At 45.3% G+C, this 24,714-nt stretch overlaps 4 protein-coding genes across 10 annotated transcripts in view; 1 reads left to right on the top strand and 3 right to left on the bottom strand.

Annotated features, from left to right (window-relative positions):
* The window catches only part of SSB (small RNA binding exonuclease protection factor La), a 25,142-nt gene extending 7,113 nt beyond the window's left edge, over positions 1-18,029 (bottom strand). Inside the window, exon 1 of one of the 4 annotated variants that reach the window (XM_069781365.1) lies at positions 18,006-18,029. The gene's annotated coding sequence lies outside the window, so the exon portion shown is untranslated. Of the gene's footprint in view, positions 1-4,010; positions 4,151-5,893; positions 6,309-18,005 lie in introns of those variants that run through there. The other 3 variants (XM_069781367.1, XM_069781364.1, XM_069781368.1) reach the window with 3 other exon arrangements.
* KLHL23 (kelch like family member 23) lies at positions 7,672-11,936 on the bottom strand. Of its 2 annotated transcripts, none has more exons than XM_009921485.2 (3): positions 10,390-11,926; positions 8,731-8,883; positions 7,672-8,160 (listed from the first exon to the last, which is right to left on the bottom strand). In XM_009921485.2, the coding sequence occupies exons 1-3, from the start codon at positions 11,600-11,602 to the stop codon at positions 7,850-7,852; spliced, it is 1,677 nt and encodes a 558-aa protein (XP_009919787.2). In that variant the 5' UTR covers positions 11,603-11,926; the 3' UTR covers positions 7,672-7,849. The 2 variants fall into 2 exon arrangements, with proteins under 2 accessions (XP_009919787.2, XP_069637463.1); XM_069781362.1 differs by having other exon boundaries at positions 7,882-8,104; positions 10,390-11,936.
* Positions 15,268-18,169, bottom strand: PHOSPHO2 (phosphatase, orphan 2). 3 transcript variants are annotated; one of them, XM_069781372.1, is made up of 2 exons: positions 18,006-18,169; positions 15,268-16,597 (listed from the first exon to the last, which is right to left on the bottom strand). In XM_069781372.1, the coding sequence occupies exons 1-2, from the start codon at positions 18,031-18,033 to the stop codon at positions 15,870-15,872; spliced, it is 756 nt and encodes a 251-aa protein (XP_069637473.1). In that variant the 5' UTR covers positions 18,034-18,169; the 3' UTR covers positions 15,268-15,869. The 3 variants fall into 3 exon arrangements, with proteins under 3 accessions (XP_069637473.1, XP_069637471.1, XP_069637472.1); XM_069781370.1 differs by lacking the exon at positions 18,006-18,169 and adding an exon at positions 17,617-17,746; XM_069781371.1 differs by lacking the exon at positions 18,006-18,169 and adding an exon at positions 17,617-17,746 and having other exon boundaries at positions 15,268-16,552.
* CFAP210 (cilia and flagella associated protein 210) lies at positions 17,686-24,714 on the top strand. Its single transcript, XM_069781363.1, has 9 exons — positions 17,686-17,799; positions 18,936-19,162; positions 19,454-19,627; positions 19,722-19,915; positions 20,852-21,008; positions 22,004-22,143; positions 22,979-23,171; positions 23,499-23,663; positions 24,167-24,714. Exons 1-9 carry the CDS (start codon positions 17,745-17,747, stop codon positions 24,479-24,481), a joined length of 1,620 nt encoding a protein of 539 aa, XP_069637464.1. The 5' UTR covers positions 17,686-17,744; the 3' UTR covers positions 24,482-24,714.

Here is a 24,714-nt window from a genome sequence, read left to right as displayed (position 1 = left end):
AGTTGCTCTTAAGAGAAGGATAGAGTGTGAAGAGTAGTCCTTGAGGAAAAATGCAGCTTTATAAAGCTGTTGGAAATCAGGTTGAATTCAGTTTTGAACTACAAAGCACAGATTTCTTCTTTCTCCCTTTGGGCACTATCACACTTGTTAAATCCAGCTACAGAAGATGAAGCAGTTTCATGGCCCTCAGTTACCCCAGTTCACAGATCAGTGATCATTAAGACTACTGGTGAAGATGGGTTTGCACTCATGCCTTGCATGGTTTATTGGGAGATTTAAGCATACACATTCTGCTCTTCTGCCACTCGCAAGACAGTAACATCTTTCAGAGCATCAAGATGACTGACAACATAGAAGCAGGGAAAACTCCCCTGCGACTCCCTTGTCACAGGAAATTATGTTCATCAGAACACCTGCCTGGCAGCCCCATCTTCTTATTTTAGTAGTTTAATTCACCGATCATTGTTCAGCCTACTGCAGTCTGCAGTATTCCCATTTCCTCCTCTTCCTGATCTGGAGGCTACATTGCATCCTTTGACTTGCTTGTAGGTCTTTTTAATCTAGGCACTTACAGCCTTAAAATTTGCATCCTGGTCTCCACTACTGGACTTCTACCTGTACCTAACATTGTAACACTCTTTAAAGCATGATTTCAGCAAGTGTTAGTTGACAGCTATGCTCAGAGTGCGATTCATTTGTCTATAAAGCACATTACAAAAATCCAGACCATAGTACACAAACTAACAGTTGCAGTTACTTTAGAGGTGTCTCACATTAGCCACCCTGACTACAGGAAACATAGTTCACCACCACATTTAGGTGCTGGCACTATCTCAACACTCCCCTGTCACATTGTCCCCAACACTTGACTTGTGAGAGAAACCAGCATTCTATTTTACATTATACCTAATTTGGTGTAATTTAATGGCAGTCTATGGAGTAGTTTCAGCTTTTTCCATTGGATCAACTAATTGACCACACTCCTTATGCGCTACTGTAACACCTGATCCAACAGAAAGTTAACCCCCACTGAAGAAAGGGAAGAACAGTTCCATTTGGTAAATTATCACGGACTTGATTCTGCTTGTAGAAAACACTAGTGATGGAGCTGTTAGGGCAGGGAGCAGAAGAGGAGGAAAAAAAAAAAAAAATCAGAAAAACCTTTCTGTGGCAGCAAGCAGTTGTAGTGGGTTAGATTTGACATCAAATTATATACTCAGGGTCAAAAAAGAAGTACTGAATGGCAGCTATGTGAATCTTCCCATTCCCAAACCTTAATTTGGTGATTTAACTCACACTGCAAAGTCTCTTCTCCAGGTGTGGCAGATTTTTTTAAGCACTAGGCAACACATTTAAGTGAACCATTTTCTTATGGGTGCTTTTCGCAGTACAGCTCAGTGTTTAAGACATACTAATTTACTAGAAGATGTGAAAAATTTTGCTCTCTTGCATATTATGAGGAAAAATATTAATTTGGATTTTAGTCATGTATCCCGTTTTAAGAAAAACGCATTAACAATATGTTCTGGAACTCTAGTTCTGATGCACACTGAAATACAGATTGAGCTGGATAGAGGAATCTTCCCTCACCACCTTCCATTTGGTCAGCCGATCTCAAGTACACTCTTAAGAGTGAGTGGAGACAGCTGCTTTGTGCTCTTCTGTGGTGTGAAATACAGACCAACCTCCAAGTAGGCTGTATCTTCTTGCTCCTTTGGCGGTCTTTGCTGTTTTACTTGTCTTACTGAATGGTGCATGGATTTCTTGGAGCAAGTTTTCCCTTAATACAAGTTGTTATTAAAATAAAACCTGGCACCTTTTGGCTGCATACTGCCAAATCACCAGCAGTTACCCAGTTAATGAGGTGAGGATTACACAGAGGCAACCTGAGATAGTATAGTTACAAGAGAATCCATTCATAAAGCTGTTGACTTTGCTTTGGTTTTGCCATTCAGAGAGAACCCCCGCCTCCATCTGTCCAGGGTAGCTCGGCTCTTCTAGCCTTGCCAAAAACCACACCAGTCTGAAATATGCAGGACAGCCTTCTTTTTACTGCTGGATACCCAAGAAGCCATTAAGAAATGCCAAGGTAATAGTGCTGTGAAGCATAATGGCAGAACATACGCTTTTGTCTTCACCTAGCTTCCACCACCTAAACTCTTTCAGCCTTGTTACATCCTTGAATACCCTTTCTTGCACTTCCCCAGCTCTCACAGTGCACTGCTCTCCCAGTTTGCCTGCCTCTGGGTACCAAAATACCCAGAACCAGCAACTCGCTTTCCACATAATAAGGCTCAGCTCCACTGCTAAGAAGAGAAGAACAACAAAGCCCATTTCCTTAGCAGTATTTTCAAGGTAAAAACCAAACTGTACAGAAGTGTAAAACAACACAAGACCTGGGCCAAGTCCTTCAGATTAAGGCTTACACCTGGAAAAGCTTTTCTAAAAAGCACCTGTTCAGCTGCAAGTAACAATAAACTGAAGGCAAGACTAAGACTCAGGCTTGCTATATGTGGAATTCAGTTCAGACACTGATCGAGCTCTAACCTACTTAGAATAAAGGCAGAAGCAGCCTTCGAATTTAAAAGAAACTCTAGTCTTGCTGCACACGCCCACTTCAGATTCTTTAGCTCAGTCATTTGGCACAAGCTAGTCTTCTGGATCCAACTTCCAGATCAATGGCTTTCAGTTACTGTGCAGCAATGAGGCCTGATAAAAAGCTAGCTCCCCTGAAGAACAACCACAGTCTGAACAGGATGCAAAACCCTACATAAGATTTTATTGTAAGTGCTTTCTTAGTAGACCACACTGGCTTGTTCTTTCTGTGTGCCAACAGTCTGTATCAGTACCACTCAAAATGAAAACAAGTTAAAATAATGCAAATAGGCATGAGATTTAAATTACAAATGGAAAATAACAGTTGAGCCCTTTAACTAGGACAATTTGATCCCACACTATATTAGCCAGATCATCCCAAAAGAACTCTCAGGTGGATTTTCATCTTACCAGTCATTTACTGTCAAGGTCTGAACAAAGCTGAGTTGCAGGCTAACTGTTTTTACCATTACTGTACTAGAGCGAAAGGCTTTATTTAAAAAAAAGTTTCCCCAATAGAGTTACATGGAAGGCTTATTCTCGCAATGTGTTGTTCAGGAACCTGTATGTAAGGTCTGAGCCTTCTGACCAGGTTCTTACATCAAAATACAGCTTTTTATTCAAGGTAAGGATTAACTGCCACCATTCATCACAGCTGATACTTTCGCCGTCGGTTTTTGAGTAGAATCAGTGCAATATAAGGAAGGAAGTTCCTATCAGAAGAATTTAAAGGATAGAAATGTCGGCTCCTCAGCCTTGCGTCTACGCTAGGAGGCCACCAGTTTGTTCCAAGACGCTTTTGTACTACCGCAGCGACAACGCAGCCCTCTTCGGACAACCTCAAGGCCCGTGGCCGAGGTTCCCGCCCTGCGGACACCTCAGCCCGGCTGCAGCCCGAGCGCTGCCCTCAGCCCGCCCGGCGCTCGGGGCTGCTCCCCCCGGGCCGGGGCCGAGGCCGGGGCCCCTCGCCCGCCGCAGGGGCAGGAGGAGGCGGGGGCGCCGGCGCACGTGGCCGGAGCGGCACCGGCCGCGCTTCCGGGAAGTAACCCCCGCGGCGCCGGCACCGGCGCGAGCCGAGGCGCGGCGGCAGCTCGCCCTGCCTCCGCCGGCCACGGCTGGGCCCCGCACCGCGCTTCTGCCCGAGCCGGCGGAAAAGCAGCAGCACTCGCTCCCCCGCTCCGGGGGCTCCTCCCTCCTTGCCTCCCTCCCGGCCCGGCGCCGCTCCCCCGCTGGGCCCCGCCACCCGCCCTGGAGCCGGCCGTGCCCCGGCACGGCCCGCCGCTCTTCAGAGGGACGGGACGGGACGGGACCGGACCTGGCCTGGGGGAGCGCACCGCGCCCGAGCAGCGCCGTGCCGCCCGCCGCCCCACCCCGTGCAGCCGCCCGGCGCGGGGGCGCGAGGCCGCCGCGAGCACAAACCTGCCGCAGCTCCGGGAGCCAGCCCGCCCGCACGCGGCCCCGCTCCGCCGCTTTAAAGGCCGCAGTCGGCGCCGCGCGGCCCAGCAACCCCCGCCCCGCCCCTCACGTGGGCGCCGCTTCCGGGGCGGGGCGGGCGACAGCCGCGGGCGGGGCTCCCTCCGCGCCCGCCCACACCCCCCCGGGCGGGCGCCGCGGGGGAACGGGGTGGCGCTCGTGCGTCGCACCGGGGAACGCCCCGGCAGCGCTGGGAGGGGCTGGCGCGGCGGCGCGCGCCGACGGGTCCGCCAGAGGTAGCGGTCCGGCCGCGCAGGGCTGCGGCGCGGTCAGCAGCGAAAGCAGCTTAACAGCTCCTCTTCGTACACCGACGGTGTATTTGCATTTATTGACTATTACAGACGTTCACAGAAGTACCGTAGACGCGTTGTAGACATCTGCAGCGCCACGGACGCGGGCATCACACAAGTAAAACTTCTAATAGCAGGCACTGACTTAACAAGTCACTCGCCTTCTGCAGTCGGTACTTCCCTAGTTTACAAGTGAAACAGCAAAACGTCTGCCATAACACAGGCCCGACAGCACAACACCTTAGTGCTCACGTTCAAATACTACTACTAAAACCGTACCACACGGATGGCTGAAAGATCCCCCGCTCGGAGCTTTCCGCCTCCCACAGGATGCGCAAGCACGGACCAGAAGCCGGAATCCCTATTCCTCTCGCTGAGCCCACGCTCCTGCCCGTGCTCAAGACCCGATTGCTACACACCTACTTGGGATGTGCTACAGACATGAGCTAATTTAAAAGGGCACTGTAGGTTATTGTAAAAAATAGCACCAGTTAAAATTTAACCGCGAGTCTGAACTTCTACAGCCCATTTATTCTAAATACCTCTAAAAACTCAAAAACCTCTAAAAAATTAGGACTTCATCTGAAGCCCTAGGCGGTAATCCCACTGACTTCATTTTTGCCCGATCAGCACGTACTCTCCTAGCATGTGAGAACTAAAGGCTTTTTTTCACTTGGCAGTTACGCTGAGGCCGAGGAGCAGCCGAGGAGCAGCGTACTGCTCACCCGCAGGGTGCCCAGAGGGAGAAAGTGGACTCCGGCTTCCAGTGCCTGTGCTCCAGCCCTGAAGAGCGCTGCCTTTCACCATGATTAAGCACCTAGTTCAGAAGCAGGAGACAGGCGGAAGCTGCGAGGTTTTGTGAGTCCTTGCCTTGTTCTTACATCCTTTCACTGACTTAACAACTGTCAGTGACAGGATACCCAACAGAATGAACCATAGGGCCAGCCACAAGCAGCTGTTCTATGCTGCTGTTTTTGACAAACATGAAGGTTCACAGGTACATATTTGGCACTGAAAAATTACATACACATGTTGAGTTCACTGCAGTTCCATTCAATACAAAGATCACCTTCATGCTGTTGTGATGTTGTCCTTTCAAATCTCCACCCGCCTTTGAACAATTCTCAGCTGTGGAGATTTCCAGGAGAAACAAATTCACTTTATTTCTTTTGCCCACCTGCCCGGCCCACGCATTTCAAACAGTGTCAGAGTTCAATTCCCCACACCTCTTTACAGTTTAGAGTCTTTAAACAAATTACATTAGATTCTTAAATAGCTCTCAGTGGGATGGATAATGAAGCAAAACACCGAACCCACGCACATATGAGCTTCTGACGTAGTAAGGTGACACACAAAGACATCAAAATGAGAACTATATATACACCACAGAACTTCACATCAAAGCTCAGAGTTGAGTGCTGCCTGCTACCAGCAGTCAAATGCAAGTGAGAAATAGCATAAAAATGTGAAAGAACAAAAAAATGTTGAAAATGCTTATGATCAAGAAAAAGAAATATTATAAACTCAGGACTTACCTGCTTGGAAAGCTCGTTTGATCAGATCTGATAAATCCAATAAAACCAAAATTTCATTGTAGGTGTCAGTGCTGGTGTAGGAAGTTCCCACCACACCCTACGGCAGCCTTGTGTTGTCCCTGCCTTTCACACCCATGCTTAACAGCTGTTTCTGCGGTGATTTTATAAGCCAGACTGGGGAACCGACCTGGGCTGAAAGAGCCTCTCAGCTCCCCAAGGCACTTCTTTATTTGGATCACCGCTATCAGACCACACGGCCCCACAGCAGCTGAAGCGGGACTGGGTGAGGGGCAGCAAAGGCAGGAGCAGGAATGTTCCTCATAGCCACCTCCTCGGCACTGGGAAGGCTTTGCCATCTTGTACTTTCCACACAACTCGTGCTTCCTTTCAGTCTCTCTCTTGCCCCTCTACCCTGCTACCAATTTTCATAAAACCTGAAAAAAATATGTGTATTTTTAAGGCCTATACCTCCCTGTAGAACGTGGCTGAACCCAGACAAGCGAGTCCAGCATTAGAGGGGAGCTTACACATGCACAGAAAGACAACACAGTTGCACCTTGCTCCCTCACAGAACCAGGCTAATCACAAGCCCCACATTACACTATCTATACTAGCTATGAGGAGAAAACAAATCCTAAGAAGTCACTGCCATAATGATTCAATCAAATGCATTTGTATTACTACCTACGTGGCAGGATGCAGGACAAGGACCGGTGAGAAGGCTGGGCATGGCAGGGTCAAAACACCAGCTATTTAAATGCTACATATGGATTCCGCTTTTCTGCCGGCGCTGGCACTGCCATGCTGCGCTGGGAGCCTGCTGCAGAAGTCTCCCAGTGAAGAGGTGACAAAATTATGACCTTCCTGCCCATCTCAGGTTGCTTTCTAGACAGAATTTGAAGATCTCATATTACATTTTGAGAAAAATAACTAAATGCAGTGGATTACTTTGCATTCAATTTCTCCATGCATAACATATTTTGACAAGTTTCTTCAGTTGTCACCTTTGCTCAAGTCACAGTTTAGCACTTTTAGAAAAGACCAAATGGTATTAAACAAAATAGAGAAGCTTGTATCTCAGGTGGATGTTAGCGACTTTCCAGTATCTCTCATTCCCTCCTGCCATTCCACAAAGACACATATCTTAAATTTGATTTTAAAAAAATAGTTACAATGGTAAAGCTTTTCTCTGGGGGAAAAAAAAAAATCACCAATACCTGTGCATCAGCCAAAGAGCCCATTGCAAAGCCATGCAGTGTCTTTTTTTATTTCCCACAGGCCCTGCCAGTGTGAGCACGGCAAAGTGAGCACTTTTCTCAAACTGCCTTGTACCGCAGAGCACTGTTCTCCTTCTGGAAAACTAGTGCATGCTTTCAGCTTGTGCTCTGGGGCTACTGCATGACATTTCTTCCCTCATTCCCAGCCTGTGCTCTTCTCCGCTCTGGCATGCAAAGATAGAATTACAGGCATACTATAACTGCCATGATTTCTGGATGAGATAACCTAGTTATCCAAGTGATATTGCTCTATATGTACCACACACTTAGCTTGTAGCAATGAACCATTTCTGTAGCTACCTTTGGAGTATCAAAGATTTCATCTTAAGCCCAGTAGTCCATAGAAATGCAGAACATTTTGTTTGGCTTTACTCACCTTAGCGCCCAGTGATGAATGAACAAATCTGTTTTTCACAGTAGCTCCTATATAGCTGCACAAAGTATCGTAAGAGAGTAATTTGAAAACTTTCATGACAAAGAATGATTGGACTGAAAAATATATGGAAATCTTGTTACCACATTTATATTTCTGAATTGTTTAAAATAAAGACAAATTATACCTAGTTTTTAATGATGTGCGCTAAGAGTTTGTATTAGACATTTCATTCATGAGGTAATCAGTACTGTTACGAATACTGCACGTGCTGTTTTCTGTAACAGCAATACGAAAATTAAATGTTTACACGTTATACACACAGACACAGCCATGTGACCGCATAGCGCTGGGAAGATTACCTACTGCTTCCCATTTATTCAGTTCAGGGTTGTATTTCTCAATACTCTGCAGATACGTTCCTTTTGAATAGGAATATCCTCCTGTTACATAGATGCATCCGTTCATCACCACCGCGCCACACTCCATCCTTCTCTCCATCATGTGAGCCATCTGCTTCCACTCGTTTTGCTCTGGGTCATAGCAGTCTGTGATCGTGGTCTGTCCACCCACAAAATAGATCTTGTTTTGTAATGTAATTGAACACAATCCGTATTCTTCAGGAAGAAAGGAATATAGTTCAACTCAGCATGGTAATGTTAACTTAAACTGCAACTACATGACAAACACTGGGCACCACTGCAGGCGGCTGAGTTTCTTCACTGAGCTTAGGAGACACCTCAGGATTTTCTGCTACACTCGGTAAAAGCAAGCTGAAGGCATTACAGAAGATACAGACACAAACACCAGTACTTAGTGAGAACTGCTTTAAAAGCTTACTGTTACCAAATGTAGAACATAGAGAAAACCCTTTTAAAATGAATATAAATTATTTTTGCCAAATATCTATGAACAGATAGATTTTATAGAAAGTTAGTTTACTATATTATTTAATAGAATGCAGCCATTCCTTAGTTCAGTATTTATATAGTGATTTCTACAGAGCAGATGCTTGAAGAGGGTCTTCCCTTCCCCTCTCAGAGTCTGGAAATGGGACATGATCCCACTCTGGCCCTTGCTGCCATGTTTTATTAGGAACATGCCAGAAACTCTCAAGCGGGCTTAAAGACTCCCAGATACAAGTAATCAAATCAAGCTCTATGCTCGTTACAGAAATTATTGTTTACCTGGATGCGGACTTGTGGTGACTATACTCCACTCATTGTTACCTGAGTGGTATCTCTGGATTTTATCATAGGTGCAGCTTCCCCTGTACCCATAGTGACCTCCGGTTACGTAGATGACTTCATGCAGGACACAGGCGGTGGCATTTCCAACACCTGCACAGTGTGAAAGTCACAACACAACTTCAGACCGCACACAACAACCACGGTCACTTCCACCCATAATCCCATTTCAAATGCCTTGTTAATTAATATTTTAGGGTGAAATTATGCTTGCAAGTATTTAACTGAATGTGAAATGAAATAAACTTGTCAAGACACCTTATTTTATCAGTGTAAGTCAAGAGCAATTAAATAAAACTGCAGTAACTGATATGTATTGCATATAATACAGACGCACAATATTTCACAGACCTTTTATGCAGTAATTAAAGACACTGTCACATTGGTTTTGGAATAGGGAATTACTTTCAATATTTCACTAAGTTAAAAAGATTTTTAAAAGTCACTCATATGGCAAGGACAATGGGAGTTGAGATCACTCAGTGTCTCAGGGTATCTTTTCCAATACTTTTAGTCTTTCTCACGGTATTATTAATTATGCTATTGTATAAACAAAGACACAAACAGAATGGAGCCATGTTAACTCTGTCTCTAAGAGAACAAAACAAAACAAGGGATCTGGCAAGACAAAACGGACCAAAATTAGGAAATTAGTGTGGTTTTTTTAAGTATCTAAGGGGTTTCACCTAGAAAATGGAACAAAAAAACTGCACAGAATGTGTAACTGCTCACATATTAGCATAGCATTTCTATTTCTACAGGAAATAAGAAGAGAATAATAGCAATGTTTGTAGAAAATATACGAGCAATGAAGAAAGTCGTAGGAGCATAGTAAGTGGTTTTTCCTGTTAGATACCTCCAAATACTCTCGTGTATGTAGAAAAATACTATGTTGCATCAACTTGCAGTAAAATTTTATAATTAATTGTAAATAATTGCATTAATTTATAAAAATGTATGATAAAATGTATAATGGTTTATAAATTTTGTAACAAAATAATACCCTTTAGTTAGACTGTGATCCAAATTCATACATTTTTTAATAGATTGCTATTTTGGCTGCTAGAAACAGGTATTAGTGCTTTTCATTATCCTCACACTAAAGATTAGACTAAGGATCCTGAACAGACGATACACTGAAATAGGAGGAAACTCCATGCAACGAGTTTTAAACGAAGATGACACCTCTATCAATGATCACACAGAAGGTCTTAGTAATCTGGTCTTACATTAAAATAATGCAAACCCTTTATTGGAGCTTGCTCTTTGACCATTTACTGAACAGACTCTAATCCCAGGCAGTTTTCTGATTTCTTTCTAATTAGAACAGAAATTTTACTTCTGAAGGAAGGCAAAATTAAACTGAGACTACCACATGCTTTTCCACCGTAGTGTTCTGTGGCACAGCCCAGCATAGCGTTTGGATGTTCGCAGTCGTTTGGCTAGTACAGACCTGAACCAAAGGCCACCAACAAACAGGAGATTCCCGTGGACTTCACCAGAACTTGGATCAAACCCTAAACGTGTCCACGGTACTTAAAAGTGCCAAATGCAAAAGTATCGACATTTGGAGCAGACGCCATACAAAAGCTTACCTACCTTTGATCATGTTTGCAATAGGAAGCCATTTCTTTTTCAAAGGATCATAGAACTCAGCTTCTTGCACTGGAGCTCCCTTTCGGTAACCACCCAACGCATAGATGCAGCCACTCAAGGAAACCGCGCAGTGGTAATACCTTGCGTCAAGCATGGGGCAGCCTTCTGTCCATTCATCTCTCTCACTGTTATATATCCACACGGTGTCAAGGGCTTCGATGCTCTCTGTTCTGTAACCTCCTGTCACATATATGTCTGGTCCCAAGCTAGTGACCCCATAGCTCTCTCTGGTGTGATCCGGCATCTCTGTTCCCTGGACCCACGCGTTGGTTAAAGGATCCCAAACATGCACTTCTGATAAGGGATGCCAGTAATATCCTCCGATCACATACATGGCTGCTGTGGGTCTTCTGGAGAGGCCTTTGGGATTGAGGTTCAGGGCACTGTATATGAGTGACCTTATTTTACTGTCATTAAGTCGGCATTTTTTCTGTAGGCTTAAAGCTGACCTCAAATACACGTTATCTAAGTCTACTTTGATGCAGCTCAGCAGTTCGTAGACGTCTTCAATTCTTTCTTCCACATTGTGTGCGACCCACTTAACAACAGCTTCAATGGCTGCCTCTTCTTTCCAAACGTTGAGATTCTCCTGGGAGAGAATATAGGAGAGCTTCTCCTTGCCAATGTCCAGAAACTCCTCCTGCTTCCACACTTCTTCAAACCGCCACAACAATATCCTCCTGGACTCTTTCTCTAGCTCTGAGCAATCGTGATATTCGGCAAAGGAGTGCATCCCTATGCAGTTGTCAGTATCCAAGTGCCTCACCAGAAACTGCTCGCAGGCTTTCTTTACCGACACGAACTGGAGGAGGTCTGCAGCCTGGAGCAGGCTTTGGACGTTTCTCTTTGTTATCTGGATCTGTGATGTGTACGCATAATTCACGAGGGCTTCCAGTACGGCGTGGCTGAGCCCGGGAAGGCTGATCTGGCTCTTAGATTTCTCCTTCATATCGGCCGTGAACATGGCTTTAAAATAACTGCTGCAAGCCGCCAAGGCGGCCCTGTGGCAATGGAAGAAGACGCCCGAGGCGCTCTGCAGGGTGATGTCGGTGAACAGCCCGTCCAGGTAAAACGCCCGGAACGCCTCCAGGAAGCCGGCGGGGTGAGAGGAGTCCCTGTAGAGGTACGCGTAGTCCTCCTGCCCGGCCACGGCCATCGCCGCCGCCCGCGCTCACAGGCGGGCGGCCGGGACGCGCCGGGCTCCCCGCCGGGCTCCCCGCCGCTTTGTCCGCGGGCCGGAGCGCCGCTCCGCCGAGCCCCGCCGCCGCCCGCCGGCGACGGGCCCGCCCCGCGCGGAGCTTACGCCCGGGCGGAGCGCGGCCGCGGCGAGGGGCGCTCCCAGGCCCGCGGCGGCCCCGCGACCATCTACGGAAGAGCCGCTGCCGGCGGGGCCGCAGCGGCGACTCCTACTTCGGTGCCCCGGCCGCCCCCGCGGACCCCTCCGCGAGGCCAGCCCGGCCCCCGCCCGCCGGCTGGCCCCGGGGGAACGCCGGCCGAACCGCCGCTGCCGCCCCCGGGGGCGGGGGGTCAGAAGGCGGACTGCGGGGATGGCAAAAGGCCCGGCCGTCTTCGGGACGGACGCAGGCGCCCGGGGAGCGTCACCGGCTCGGTGGCCGTCAGCCGCACGACAAAGCGAGGGGGCCTTTGACTGCCGCCGCCCGCCACCTGAGGCGCTCGGGGCAGCGGTGCGGGGGAGGGCAGCGAGCTCCAGGCGCTCCCCACGGCGGGAGGGCAGCATTCGGGAGGGGGCGGCCCGAGCTCTCCTCAGACGCCTGAACGCGGCGGGGTGCAAATGCTGACGGACGGACCCCAACTGCAAGCACGTTATTCAGGAAGAAGGTTACGCTGGCTTTTGCCGCTTCTGAAAACGTGGTTCGCAATTTAAGAAGCCTTCTTCTTCTCTGCCAGCAAACCATTTTCTGCAGTAGCGACTTTTGAGAGAAGTAGTTGAAGCACAGCGTCCTCTGGGTCTAAGCAGCTGAGCTCCCCCCTTCGCCTGCAGCAGGGTTTGGATCCTGTGGATCCAGCAGCCAGGCTTCCCCCGCCCTGCCAGAGCTCTCCTGGATTGAAAGGGCTGGCAGCGGTTTCTCCTAGCAACAGGAGGTGGGTATTTGTTATGATTAACTAAGTGCCAGCAATACCCAAAAGGCGGAATTCAGGAGAGCTTCAGCTCTGCACAGATTAAAAAGCATCATTTGTTTCTTTTAATTACTGGTGGTACTTCCCCCGTGATGGCCACCAGATACAGGGACTAAAGAAGGAATCTGAACTGCAAAGTATGTATGGACACCCCCCGCCCCCCCATCCTTCCTCACCCACTAACCGTGCAACAGGACTCAAACTTGCCCTTCACCTTTACGTAGAAGCACAAGACATAAATAAGCCGTTCCAAACAAAACCCAACAAACCCTTCACACATCTTTGCCTTCAGTTTTTCAACCGCTCTTGATGCAGTTAGCCCAGGAAATCAGAGTTTTGTGGCGCAACCCAGGAATTAGCAGTAGCCCTGCTGTCTCGGACCTGGGCCTGTCCCTCATCTACATTACTCACTCCATTTCTTTCTCTGGGGCATTCCCTTGTCCAGCCCTGAGCCTGTTTATACATCTCCATGCCAACAGATTTGTTTTGCTGTGGTTTTGCATTTTCCATTTCATCAGCTTCCTATGGACAAGCAGGGACTTCTCCCAGGACTTGACCAACCTACTAGCACATAATACTAAGGCTAAGTACTCTTCATAGTAGCTGGTGTTACCATACAGAAGATTTCCCATACACACATATGCCTTCCATTATGCATCTCTTTTCGTAACATCTTTACCTAAGTCATCTCCCTTCCAGAGAGCATGTTGGTTTAAACTGCCAGCAAGTCTGGAAGTCAGCAACACTTCGTACTGAACCTGCATCCCTTCAAGGAGCTTCTTGCTTTCTCTTTTGGATGGTTTACCAGCTTAAACTACCTTTACCCTTTGGAGATACTCATCCTCCCTTATACCCAAACATGGAAAAATTTGGTAATTGTGATGCTCCAGAAAAGTTCTCTCCTCTATTAAGAGGAAAAAAAAAAACCCAAACAAACCCAAGACCTCGCATTAACAGCTTAATGGCCTACCTACTGGAATTGAAAAATTTCTTCTGTCTCCAACATGCACTTTGGCTAGCAAATAGCATCAGCTCTACCCTCTATTTGAAGACATCAGATCATAATTGCTAATATTTCAAGTAGTCTACTTTGCTTAATCTACTCTCAACTCCTGCTTTGGTACTTTCATCAAAACCACAAAAAGCACCCCTTTTTGAGCATGAAGATTAATTTCTCACTCAATTTCTCACTCCCATAGCAAACTACAAGGTCGGCTCCTTAAGGCTAGAAGAACAATAGTTAATATAAGTGGAAGTGGAATAATTATTTATCTATTAGTTTTTTGTTTAAGTAAGCAGTAACTGAAATCTGTAGACAAACTGAAAGCAAGCTGTCTCACAACTAAGTTCTGAAAAGCACAGAAGAGACTGGCACAGAATCTGAAACATTCAGCAGCACATCTAGAATGAAGGAGACGCATAACTAAAAACAAAAAAAGTAACCATACAAAATTGTACTATACAACAGCCATTACCATTCTTTTGTATGACCTGTAAGTCAGACAAACCTGTCACAACTTGAGACCCACCAGTTCTTCAGACGCTGTCTTCGTGCCCTTGCACAAGACAATAGGGCAAGATCTCCAATAGAAACATCTCAAGCACCTATCAAATACCCATCATTAAAGCAATGCTCCTGAGAACTCAAGTATATTATTCTGGACATCCTGGATAACGGACTGTTCAAAGCAACCTTCTACGATTCATTAAAACAGGTGAAGGGCTAAAAGCAGGACCATTTACATGGAAGTATTCAAAGGAAATCTTAATCTATATACACTATCAGCCTGAAAACGGGCAAGACCACTCCTAAAAATCTTCAACTGAGAAAAAGAAGATATTGACAACATCAGTAAGATGGTAAGAAAATGAGAACAATGCTGCACAGAAAACAGAGGAAGACAGCTACAGCAGCTGCAGGCTGCTGAGCTACACCTCAGACATCTGCAACCAAAGTGCTGCAGAAGTGCAGTTTCTCAGTTATTAAGGCACTTAAGCTAAAACAGACATCAGTTCAATAGCACATTACATCACCATTTTAGACCTTTTGTGGGACTATAAGGAGAAAAACATTTGGCATGAAAATATATTTAAATTTAATGAGACTTATTTTTACTATCTTTATATGCATAGCCCAACTCCTGGGGCTCATCTCACTATGAGTGGTACAGAGAAAGACTGCATGTTCACAAATGATTCCTTAAAACTATTTAAAGGCAAAACAATTCTGTTAGAAATTTCAAATGGGCATAGATGTTCCCTTCCAGTCTGTAAGAGAGGATTATACTATAAAGTGAATAGGCAAAATCAGTGTAAACATGTATACATACACACCATTCTGTGGGCCTATGCACTGCAGCAGAAACCCAGCAAGAAAAAAGCACCTGGCTGTCTAAGAGCTGTCAGCATGGAAGATCAAACCAGCATTAGCTCTATACAGAGTGGCAGCAGAACACTGTCAGGGTGGTAGTCAGGAGAACGGGAGAGTGACTTTTTTTTTTTTTTTAAACACAACAGCAACATCCTTACTGCTCTCCAGAAGAGAAGGGGTCTGACTGACAACATAAATAAGGTGTCAGCCTTTGGATGACACCTACACTTGTGTTCACTCTCTCCAGGCCCTTACAAGAACAGGTGCCTGATGACACAGGCCAGCAGAATACATTACACAAATCAGGTGTGTTGCTTTTGTCAGTGACACTAACTTTTATTGTCTTTACAATACAAGGTAAAACAAGCTATTAAAAAGTAACTTTGTTTGGTAAAATATTTAGTATATTGAAAATATAAATGCATCTTCAGATCAAACAGATTACAAGCATATCAAATAATTTACAAAATTAAACATTTATCCTGATCAAAGGAGTATAAAAGCCAACAGTTCCAGAACCATGCTACTGGCACCTAATGTTCTTTACTTAAGAACTTCATTCTTTTGTGCACTAATCCTACTCCTTCCTCTAAGTGTGTAGAACAGAAAAGGTCAGTTATGTAGTCTGTAAAGGCGGGGGGGGATAAGGGGGGAAGACTAAGAATAACAGCGATTCCTCTTGCAAACCCCTTCTCCACTTATCTTGGAATGTGTACTATGTTAGAAAGCCATTTTAACTTAACTTTTCCACTATTGCCAAGATTGAACATAAACAGTTTCATATTGTGTTTGAAAAAGGTAAGTTCAGATAACAGCCCAATTTTACAATTTTGTGCTTTTATACACATGCAGTTTTTCTCTCCCAGGAAGATCAAATGTAACTAACTATATTAGTTTCCTTTTATAATTTGAATTATTCCTTTAAAAGCTGTTTCAGGTAAGACATAATGTCAATAGCAGATGACCATGCCAGAACAGAACACTCTACAGGACTGAGATCCTGGGCCAGTTGAGAAATCTTTTTCTCCAAGGTATACCCCTGCCTGGGCATAGCAATATCATCCTTCTTCAAAAACATTACTGGACATAAGTCATTCCCACCATCACCTATATATACAATTTGTGTATAACTTACTCCTCGCTCCAACTGTTTATCTAGAAATTCTTTTAAAACTTTCCTTTTGCAAAGGTTTTTAGGGCACTTTTCACAATGGTGAGCATGGAAGTTCTGTACAGTAAGATAGCCAGTACTGCTGAATGCTGCAGGGTTTGTAAACACTTCATCAAACACCTTATGGAACTCAGCAGCTTTCAAAATCCAGTCAATAAATACTGTATTAGAATCTGAAACAATTATGCAGTCAAACAACTCTTTGTTCTCGCCAATAAAACCCAGAAGATCTACCATTCCCGCAGTGAAAGGAATTGTTGTCATAGTTCTTCTCATCTCATCTTCTTTGACGCCATTGTCTCCCAAGTAGACAAAGACTCTGCCCATATATTCTGTCCAATGTCCTGGTCGATAGGAGTTTCTTAATCCATTAGGAAGCTTTTTCTCAGGAGCGCATTTCACAATCCAGGTATCGCTATTTTCATCTACGATTGTATGGTCAAAATCAAAAACCAACAGAAATTTCATAGCTGTCAGAAAACAGTTTCCAAAACAAACAAAAGAAGAGAATTATTTATATAAACAAAAGTACTGAATTCCTGCCCTGATCTTGTGCTCAGAAGAGAAAAATTCTGCAAGAAAATGAAGCATTAGGACAAATATCTAAACAAAGTAAACTATTTATGGCCACTACAGCTATGGGAAGTTGTGCTGAAGCTAAAAAAAGCAGTCTGTAAAGGTCAAAGTTCTAGTTCAGTATCAAACTTCTGTGTAAAATAAATAATGTGAAAGTACCTAAACTCATGCTGCATAGTTACTAATACTTGCTAACACAGTCAGTCTTCCAGTACTCATGCACTATCAGTTTGACCAACGGTTCTAAACTTCTCCATCATCACTTGCCAATGTAACCAAACTGGGGTTCTCCTGGCAAAACACCTTAATTAAGAGATATTTCAAAAGGAAACTACTACTGAACAGATGGAGCCAGTCTTTTTAACGAGGTCACACCAAATCAAAGCAGCTAACGAAAAGAAATACTGCCATGTGTGGGTCCGGGGAAAAAGAAAAAAAAAAAGAATCGGTCTGCTTGCTGTAGTCCTGCCACTTCAGCACCTACAGCCCAACTCTGGGCAACGGAAAGCCCTGGGAGCAGGAGACACCTCAACCGGTACTTCACGCCGTTCCCTCACAGACAAGTCCTCTCACACCCGCCACGCGAGCGCCGCCGCTTCCTCAGCCCCAGGCTCCGCTCGGGCCGCGCAGCCACACAAGCAGCCCCCTCCCAACCTCCGCACAGCAGCAGCTACAGCAGCTGCTGCCGCTGCTGCCGCCGCCGCCGCCCGCCCGGGGCGCAACGACCAGGCCGAAGGGTAAAGCGGAGCAGCCATCCCGGCGGGGGCACCCCGGGAGCCCGAGGGGCTGGGCCGAGCGAGGCGGCGGCACCGCACGGGGGTGTCGGCAGCCGACCGAGAGCCCGTGAGGGAACGGCACACAGTCGGCGGGTCGCGCGCGCCGCCCGCCAACGGCCGCCCTGCCCGCGACCCACCTCCGCACCCGCCGCTTCCGGCTCCCTCCGCCCGAGTCCCGGCGGCCGCGGGCCACGCCGTCACGTGACTCCCCGCCGCCGGGTCGCCCGGCAACAGCGCGCGTACACAGGCGGCGCGGCCGGGGGCCATGGCGGCGGCGGGGCCCGGGCCCGGGCGCCCCCGCGGGAGGCGGCAGCTCGCCCGTGAGTGGGGCTTCCTCCCCGCGGGCACCGGGGCGGGGGGAGGGCAGCGCCGAGCCCGCAGCCGCAGCGGCTGTACCCGGCTCCGGGAGGCTGCAGGGGTGCTCCTTGTGCCCAGGGTGGCTCTCCCCAAACCTCCCCCCGGCTCTCCCGGCTGCAGACAGCGAGACAGGCTGTTTCTCCCCACGAATCACCTAGGAAGAGCTAACCTGAAAGCCGCGGAGGCACAGACAGCATCACCCAACAGCTGAAGGCAGCGAAGAGCTGTGCGCCCGGCAGTTCCCCATCCGCGGGGAGCAGCCGCGTGTGTCTACGCCGACTCTCGGCAAGGCTGCCTTCGCCTCGGGCTGAGGGAGAAGGTCAGGTCTGGTCCCTGTCGTAAGACAAACCGATCAGCAGCTGCATCTGAAAAACAGACCTGGACATCAGTATCGCTGTAAGAGAAAGCCTCCTTACATTTTAGACACGGCACGGCAGTCTGCTGCAAATCAGATGAACAAGGAGAATTTCTAACAGGACGTCGCTCTGTACAGAGCGCCGTTTTCTTCAAAAATACTGGCGACGGTTTGAAGGCCATTTCACAAACACTTGCGATCACCAAAAAGGCTGTATTTTTGCATGCGCACGTGCATGTAAGCCGAATACAACAAAGAAATGCTAATCTTTCCAACAAATCAAGAAACAGTTCTACAACGCATCTGTTTTAGTAAATGTGATGAGTGCACAGGACAAGGGTGGTAAAGCACAGCCCGTGCCCAAACTGCTGCCTCATCCAGCCAGCAGAATGGCTCTACTGATATTCTCCCTTTCCTTTTGGGAACGCTCCCTGGTCCCTGCTGTTCCCAGAATTACGCCTAAGTACTGCCAGGAAAGCGTTAGTTACCACAAGCCAAACCTGTACCTATACACAAACAGGCAAGGAGACACACAAACATTTAAATCAGTCAGCACCACAGCCCAAGCACATGCGCTGGCCAGGGACTACAGATACAGATACCCTGTCTTAGCTCTGAGGTACCGGGATGGGGAGAGGATGACTTAGTATTGTTATTATGCAAGAATTCAAATCCTGACACAGGTTTGAATATAGGATTTTCTGATATCAAGTAACCTCAGTATCTTTTCTTCCCTCTGCACAGCACCACATCATTTGGAAGAAATTAACGTTCTGGATGGCTATTTTCTTCCAAATGAAGTAGATCTTCATCAGGTAATGGTATTGCCAAAAGCAGAATGGGAAAGGATTCAGGACAATCTTGACAGCACAACTAGAGAAGCAGCACGCATCCTTGCTGAGAAGAAAGAACGGGAAGAAATGCACTTACGCTCCAAAGCTGCTGTAAAAGACTGGCCCAATACCATTATGGTAAGTACAAGATACCTTTGTAAACAAGGGGATTCGTTTTCATATATGCAAAACCACTCATAGTAACATTTCTAGCTGTACTCCCTTTGTTTAACATTTGCTTTTAAATATGTATTTTAACTAAACTCCATTTAAATGCATTTAACATCTAACATCCACTTTTTTTTTTAATTAAAGCTAAAATGCAAAATTTAAAAAACCCCAAACTTTGAGTACATTACCTTCAGAATGGTTTATACGTTTTTAATCCATGAGCTTTAAATGTGATTTCTAATTTTCTCTGCACTGTAGGGCCTGGCACAACAGAAACTTAAAGCCAAAAAATTACGTGAAGAAAGGGAAGAAGAAGAAAGAAAGTTACTTGATTTGGAAGAGCAACGGTTCCAAGCAGCAAAACGGAAGGAGGCTCTTGATCATGCAAAAACCTACCTATACTATCAGAACGAAAGAGTGAAAGGGTTGCATGTTTGTTGACAACTTAGAATTTTTAAATTCAAATTGTGCCAAATGTCTTTAAATGCTTCTGAACATGCTAATTACTTTAAATGTTCTCTTGCAGAGTGCACTTCTACTTGCTGAGGTCCTAAAAGAAAGAGATGCTCAAGTTGAATTTAAAAAGTTAAAGTCAGATGTTAACAAAAAGAAGGGTGAAGAAAAGGAACATGAACATAAAGAAGCTATTCTCAGAGAAGAAGAAAAGGCACATCAGTGTTATATGAATCAACAGGCACTACGCAGAGATCAGCTGGAACAGTAAGTAATAATTAATAACCCTACTTTATTATTCACTTAAGCTCTCTTCTTACAAATACATTCTATAAAGTTTTTACAGAAAATTACTAATAATTTGATTCACAAATGCAACACTTTAAAAGAAAAATGCAGAGTGCCACAAAAGACCTTGCACAAAAGGGAAAAGCTGTGATATGCAGTGTCTTTTAGTTGCCAACAGTCTGCATGTAAAATCAGCTCTGGCAGGCATCAACAGGTTTTAGTCAAATCACTTTTCAAAAGTTGTTATTGAAAGTATATTTTAATTTAGTTTTGGTTCCAGAAAACGAAAAGATTAAACCAGATTTTCCATCTGCCCATAACTAGGTTCCAGGGAATGCATCAAGAGAACGCATCACTGCCACCTCCATTCTTTCAGCTCTTCCAGAAACCTTATGGAGGGGTCCCCAGTGGTATTTATAGGACTGGCCATGGTGGTCTGATAGAAGGAATCAAAATCCCTAAGGCAGAGGAAGGGTTCACATTGTAGTTTCACATATTCCAGGCCCAACACATAAATCCTTGCAAAACTTAGTGTAGAACACTACCAGCTTGAGCTGTTGCCTGCATGCCCAGGAGAAGCATAGATATGGTGGGACTTACTGGAGAAATCTTGTTCATTGAGGATGCTGCAGAGATAGGCCAGAACATTATTAATGCAATGGTGCTAGTAAGTCATCCAGATAAAACTTGTTACCACTAGACTGCAAACTATGAGCATACCATGTAGCTCATTTCTGGTCAGAGGATTGAGGGCTACCATTACAAACAATGATGCTATTTTTCACCTCTGATATTCTACCCACCTTCAATTCAAAGTATCACATTCTTCAGTGCAAGTATATATACAGAATCTGTATCTGTTCATTACTTCATGCAGTCCCTAACCCATTTATTCAACTCCTTTTTCCGATTCAGAATAAAGGAGCACAAGCATCGGGCAGATCTGGCCAAGCTAGAAGACAAAAGAGAAGGCGAACAAATACAGAGATTGAACCGACTGTACCAACTGGAAATTCAGAGAAGAAAAGAAAAGGAACAGGAGGAAAAAGTTGAACGCCAGAGGCTGCATCATGTAAGTAACAGGAAAGCAGACAGTTCAAAATGCTTGTTTCACCTTGGCTGCCTGGAGTGAAACAATAGCATTCGTCCATCTAAATGGGCTTACTGGCAATGGGAGGTTTGCTGACAGCTTCAGTAACATTGGATCACATGCCTACCTTGTGAGTTGCAGGCCATGTCTTTCCTCTGTGCTTTTGAGACAGGCCTCTTGGAGGCAGGTCTCTTCTCTTGTCTGAAGGGACGCTGGCACCTGATGCTTTGGTCTATGATTAAAGTCTGCTGTAGACATCAAGGAATATTCTCCTTGACTTGAGAACTGGATTTAAGTTCCACATACCTGCTGTTCTGAGCCCATTTTTCTTTGTTAGGAAGAGGGAATAGGCTGAGACTGAACCTAACAATATCTCTTTAATTTGACTTTCCCTGGATGATTGGAGAAGTTTAGAAATATAGTCAAGACCTGCTGCCTTCTCTCTTCATCTTTAAAAGCAACTTGCTAAATGCAAACTAGAAACGCTTCAGAACAGTTCTGGCCAGCATGCAAAAGACAGTTGTTTTTTTACATAACGGTATAGAAAATGCTTCAGCTATGACTTGGATTAAGTTCTTAGACTGGGATAGTTTTAGATGAGGTGGGCCAGGAGCAACAGTCTGTGTGTGTGTTGGTGGGGGTTGCACAGTCCTATTCCTCTCAACATCCCCCTCTCCCATGTGTGTGAATGGAAGCAAGGGATAATGCTCACTGCATTGCATAGCAATTTCTTTGTGTAATGGGCTGGAAAAGCAGCTATTCAATGCTCCACTCCCCTTCTCCCTCATATCTACTATCTCCTCTTCATGCACTTTTGAACAGGGAGGCAGAAGTAAGTGGAAGTACTGAGAATCCCTTTCTTCTCTTCTTTCTTTGAAAGAAACACAAAGAATAGGAAGTGATTCTTTTAAGTTGCTACCCCAGGCCCAGATTTTCTAAACTTCATCTGTTATATCAGGATCATTTTGCCCATGCAGGAGCATGTAACTGAGCAGAAAATAATCAAAGCAGTAGAGGAACAAAAAGAAATGGAAGAAGATGATCGGATTAGAGCTCATTTTAAAGCAAAGGAAACTATTGCCAAGCTGATAAAAAAGAAAGAAGCTGAAATGCGCAGGTAGGTACAAAGCTAGAGTAAAAATTGTAAACAAACTAAAAATTATACTGTGGTCATTTTCAAATCTTTCAGACTGATGATGTTACACAAACCACAGTTATTCTAAAAATTAAATTCTATTGATAGGGAGAGTAGGGAATTCAGCAGAAAAAGGAAATTCTTTCACAGGTTCCTTAGTAATAGGTGTGTGTGTGAGCAATCTCTCCGTCCTTCAAAGTACAAAGACTTACAGAAGTGCAAAGTGCTACACCAGTGTGTTGGGAACAGTGATTTTTCCATATGGCCTGCCAAGCCTCCACCTCCTCAACAATTAAAGACAAAATCCTTGATAAAGTATTTTTGGGCATAAGCTATATTTCCCTGAGCCAGATAAAGAAAAATAATTTGACTTCTTAACTAGGCACCTGTATTGATTATATTGGGTTTTTATTAAGGGAAGGTGGTTTATAAATTTAACATTGAGGGTACAGCATGATGATACCATTGAGCCAACCTAAGAGTTTTTCTCTTCCTGTTTCTGGCCAACACTCCCAACATTTCTGCCCTGATGGCAAGATGCTAGGCAGACTCCTCACTGAGTGATCCAGCTCATTGCAACAGAAAGCTAATGTTACAAGAATACAGGGAAGATTTATTTGCTAAATCAGATAATTAAAAAAAAAAAACCAAAAAACAGGGGGAACACAAGGAGATCAAGGAGTTGGGTGGGTGGGCTGGCCTGTGTGGCAAGAGGAAAGAAGACTAGAAGCAGGATTGCTGAATTTGGTAGCAGTAATGCTTCAGGTAGACCCAGGTGTGTACCTGGTATGTTATGGTAGCTCATGTTCTTCTGCAGACTAACACAGGAACATCAGGATAAAATCGTTTACCAATTAGCTGTACAAATGAATGAGGCATTAAAGAGGGAAGATGATCGTCTTGCTAAAGACATTGCAAAAAAAGAAGCTGAACAAGAAAAAAAACGCAAAGAGAAAGAAGCAAAAGAAAAGGCTGCCATTGAATCTATTGCTGAACACAGAGCCACTGTGGTAAGAAACCTAGCCTGTTCTTATTCCTGCTTACTCTAACCGAGGAGCCTGGCCCAGATCACAGCTGGTGGCTCTGGTGCCATGCATCAGCATGCTTCATCAGGTCCACTGACATCTTTCCTGGGGTCCTCTTTCCCTCTCCCACTTCCTTGTCAGGCACACATCTGCCAGGGCTGCTGAAAACCCCGGGCTTGGACACTGGCCAGTCACAATGACTGTGTTTATCAGAGTGCTGATAGAGGGCTGCTTCTGCCAAAAGATATGACTTCCAGCTTAGCAGGCTAGCTCCTCGTTTAACTTTTTTTTTGTGTATTTTGTAAAATACAGATGAAGATGAAAGTAGAAAAGGAGAGAGAGGAAAAAGAAGAGGGTAAAAAAGAACTTCATGCATTAATGGAAAAGAACCGCATCTACCTGGAAACGGAAAAAGCCAAGAAACAAAGACAACGTGATGCAAACATGGAAGTGCAGAAAATTCAGATCCAGCAAATGGTAAATAGAAAAGCTGTATCCTGTTGACTCCTTTAGAAAGAAACATGCATCTAAACCAACAGCACTAGCTCCTGCCTCAGAGGAAGAGAGGAAGCTTGCTGTGTTTTGTTTGGGTTTTTTTGTTTGTTGGTTTGGGGTTTTTAAATCACGTGTGCTCTGCATATGCTGGTGTGGGGACCAGCCTCCTCTCAGAGCAGTGGTGCAAGTCAAGGCTGGTTTGCAATGACAGATCACATCCCATCCTGTGCCATTATGTACTACTGCTGCTCTCTTGTATCTTCTGGGCAGGTCACCAAAGAGCAGCAGCTGATGCTGATGTTCACTCAGCTATTCAATGTACCCTTTATGTGGGGGGTAGGGCAGGAGAGAGAAGAGATGATATTTGCCAAGTATCAACTAACATCACTGCAGATCTCCTGTAAGCTTTTACCCTCTCTAAGTTCTAAGGGATAGTTACGTTGTGAAAGAAATACTAAGCTTTGTTATTCCCTTTTCTTCATCAGGCTGAAAAGCAGGCAAAAAAACAGCAGGAAAAGCAAGCAGACTTGGATTATGATATCCAGAGAGAGGCTATTGCGCTTTTTAAGGAGCGTGAATTTCAGAGCTATGCAAAGCAAGTAATTGAATCAGAGACCAAGACTACACACCATCTTTATCCTCTTCTCAAAGCATCCAAAGATGGAAGAGGACTTGGACACGGGCCATTTTCCAGAGGAAGAGAAGGAATAAATACTAGTTTTCAAGCACAGGATGGTGCTGGGGGCCAGTTACCTTGTTGTAGCTGTACTCCTGCTCAAGAAGTTAAAAACATGAAATAACATTGAGACTATCCAGCCAGGAAAGGCAGAAGCAGTTTTCATGTGGTTAAAAAAAAATATCTTTTGAACCTTACCAGCAGAGTTAAGCTGCAAAGGATCTACATCGAATATATGTTATGAATCTGGAAGTCCATTTGGAGAAAAAAAGATTGCCAGAGAACTGGTTGTATTCTCAAAAATCCTCAGCTTGTATTTCATGAAAGTTAGCTTATTAAACTTGAGACAGGAATGCA

The sequence above is a fragment of the Haliaeetus albicilla genome, chromosome 4 (assembly GCF_947461875.1).
Source record: "Haliaeetus albicilla chromosome 4, bHalAlb1.1, whole genome shotgun sequence".
NCBI lineage: Eukaryota > Metazoa > Chordata > Aves > Accipitriformes > Accipitridae > Haliaeetus > Haliaeetus albicilla.
This window is presented reverse-complemented; position numbering and strand designations above follow the sequence as displayed.

Excerpts from the sequence above, each read along its gene's own strand:
- KLHL23 (XM_009921485.2), bottom strand. The coding sequence starts at position 11,602 with ATGGCCGTGGCCGGGCAGGAGGACTACGCGTACCTCTACAGGGACTCC. Across the intron at positions 8,884-10,389 it reads TATTGCAAACATGATCAAAG|GTGTTGGAAATGCCACCGCC; the intron begins GTAGGTAAGCTT and ends CACACTGTGCAG. Across the intron at positions 8,161-8,730 it reads CACCACAAGTCCGCATCCAG|AATACGGATTGTGTTCAATT; the intron begins GTAAACAATAAT and ends TTCTTCCTGAAG.
- CFAP210 (XM_069781363.1), top strand. The coding sequence starts at position 17,745 with ATGGCGGCGGCGGGGCCCGGGCCCGGGCGCCCCCGCGGGAGGCGGCAG. Across the intron at positions 23,172-23,498 it reads CTGAACACAGAGCCACTGTG|ATGAAGATGAAAGTAGAAAA; the intron begins GTAAGAAACCTA and ends TGTAAAATACAG. Across the intron at positions 23,664-24,166 it reads AAATTCAGATCCAGCAAATG|GCTGAAAAGCAGGCAAAAAA; the intron begins GTAAATAGAAAA and ends TTTCTTCATCAG.
- PHOSPHO2 (XM_069781370.1), bottom strand. The coding sequence starts at position 17,746 with ATGGCCCCCGGCCGCGCCGCCTGTGTACGCGCGCTGTTGCCGGGCGAC. Across the intron at positions 16,598-17,616 it reads CGGAAGCGGCGGGTGCGGAG|CTATGAAATTTCTGTTGGTT; the intron begins GTGGGTCGCGGG and ends GTTTTCTGACAG.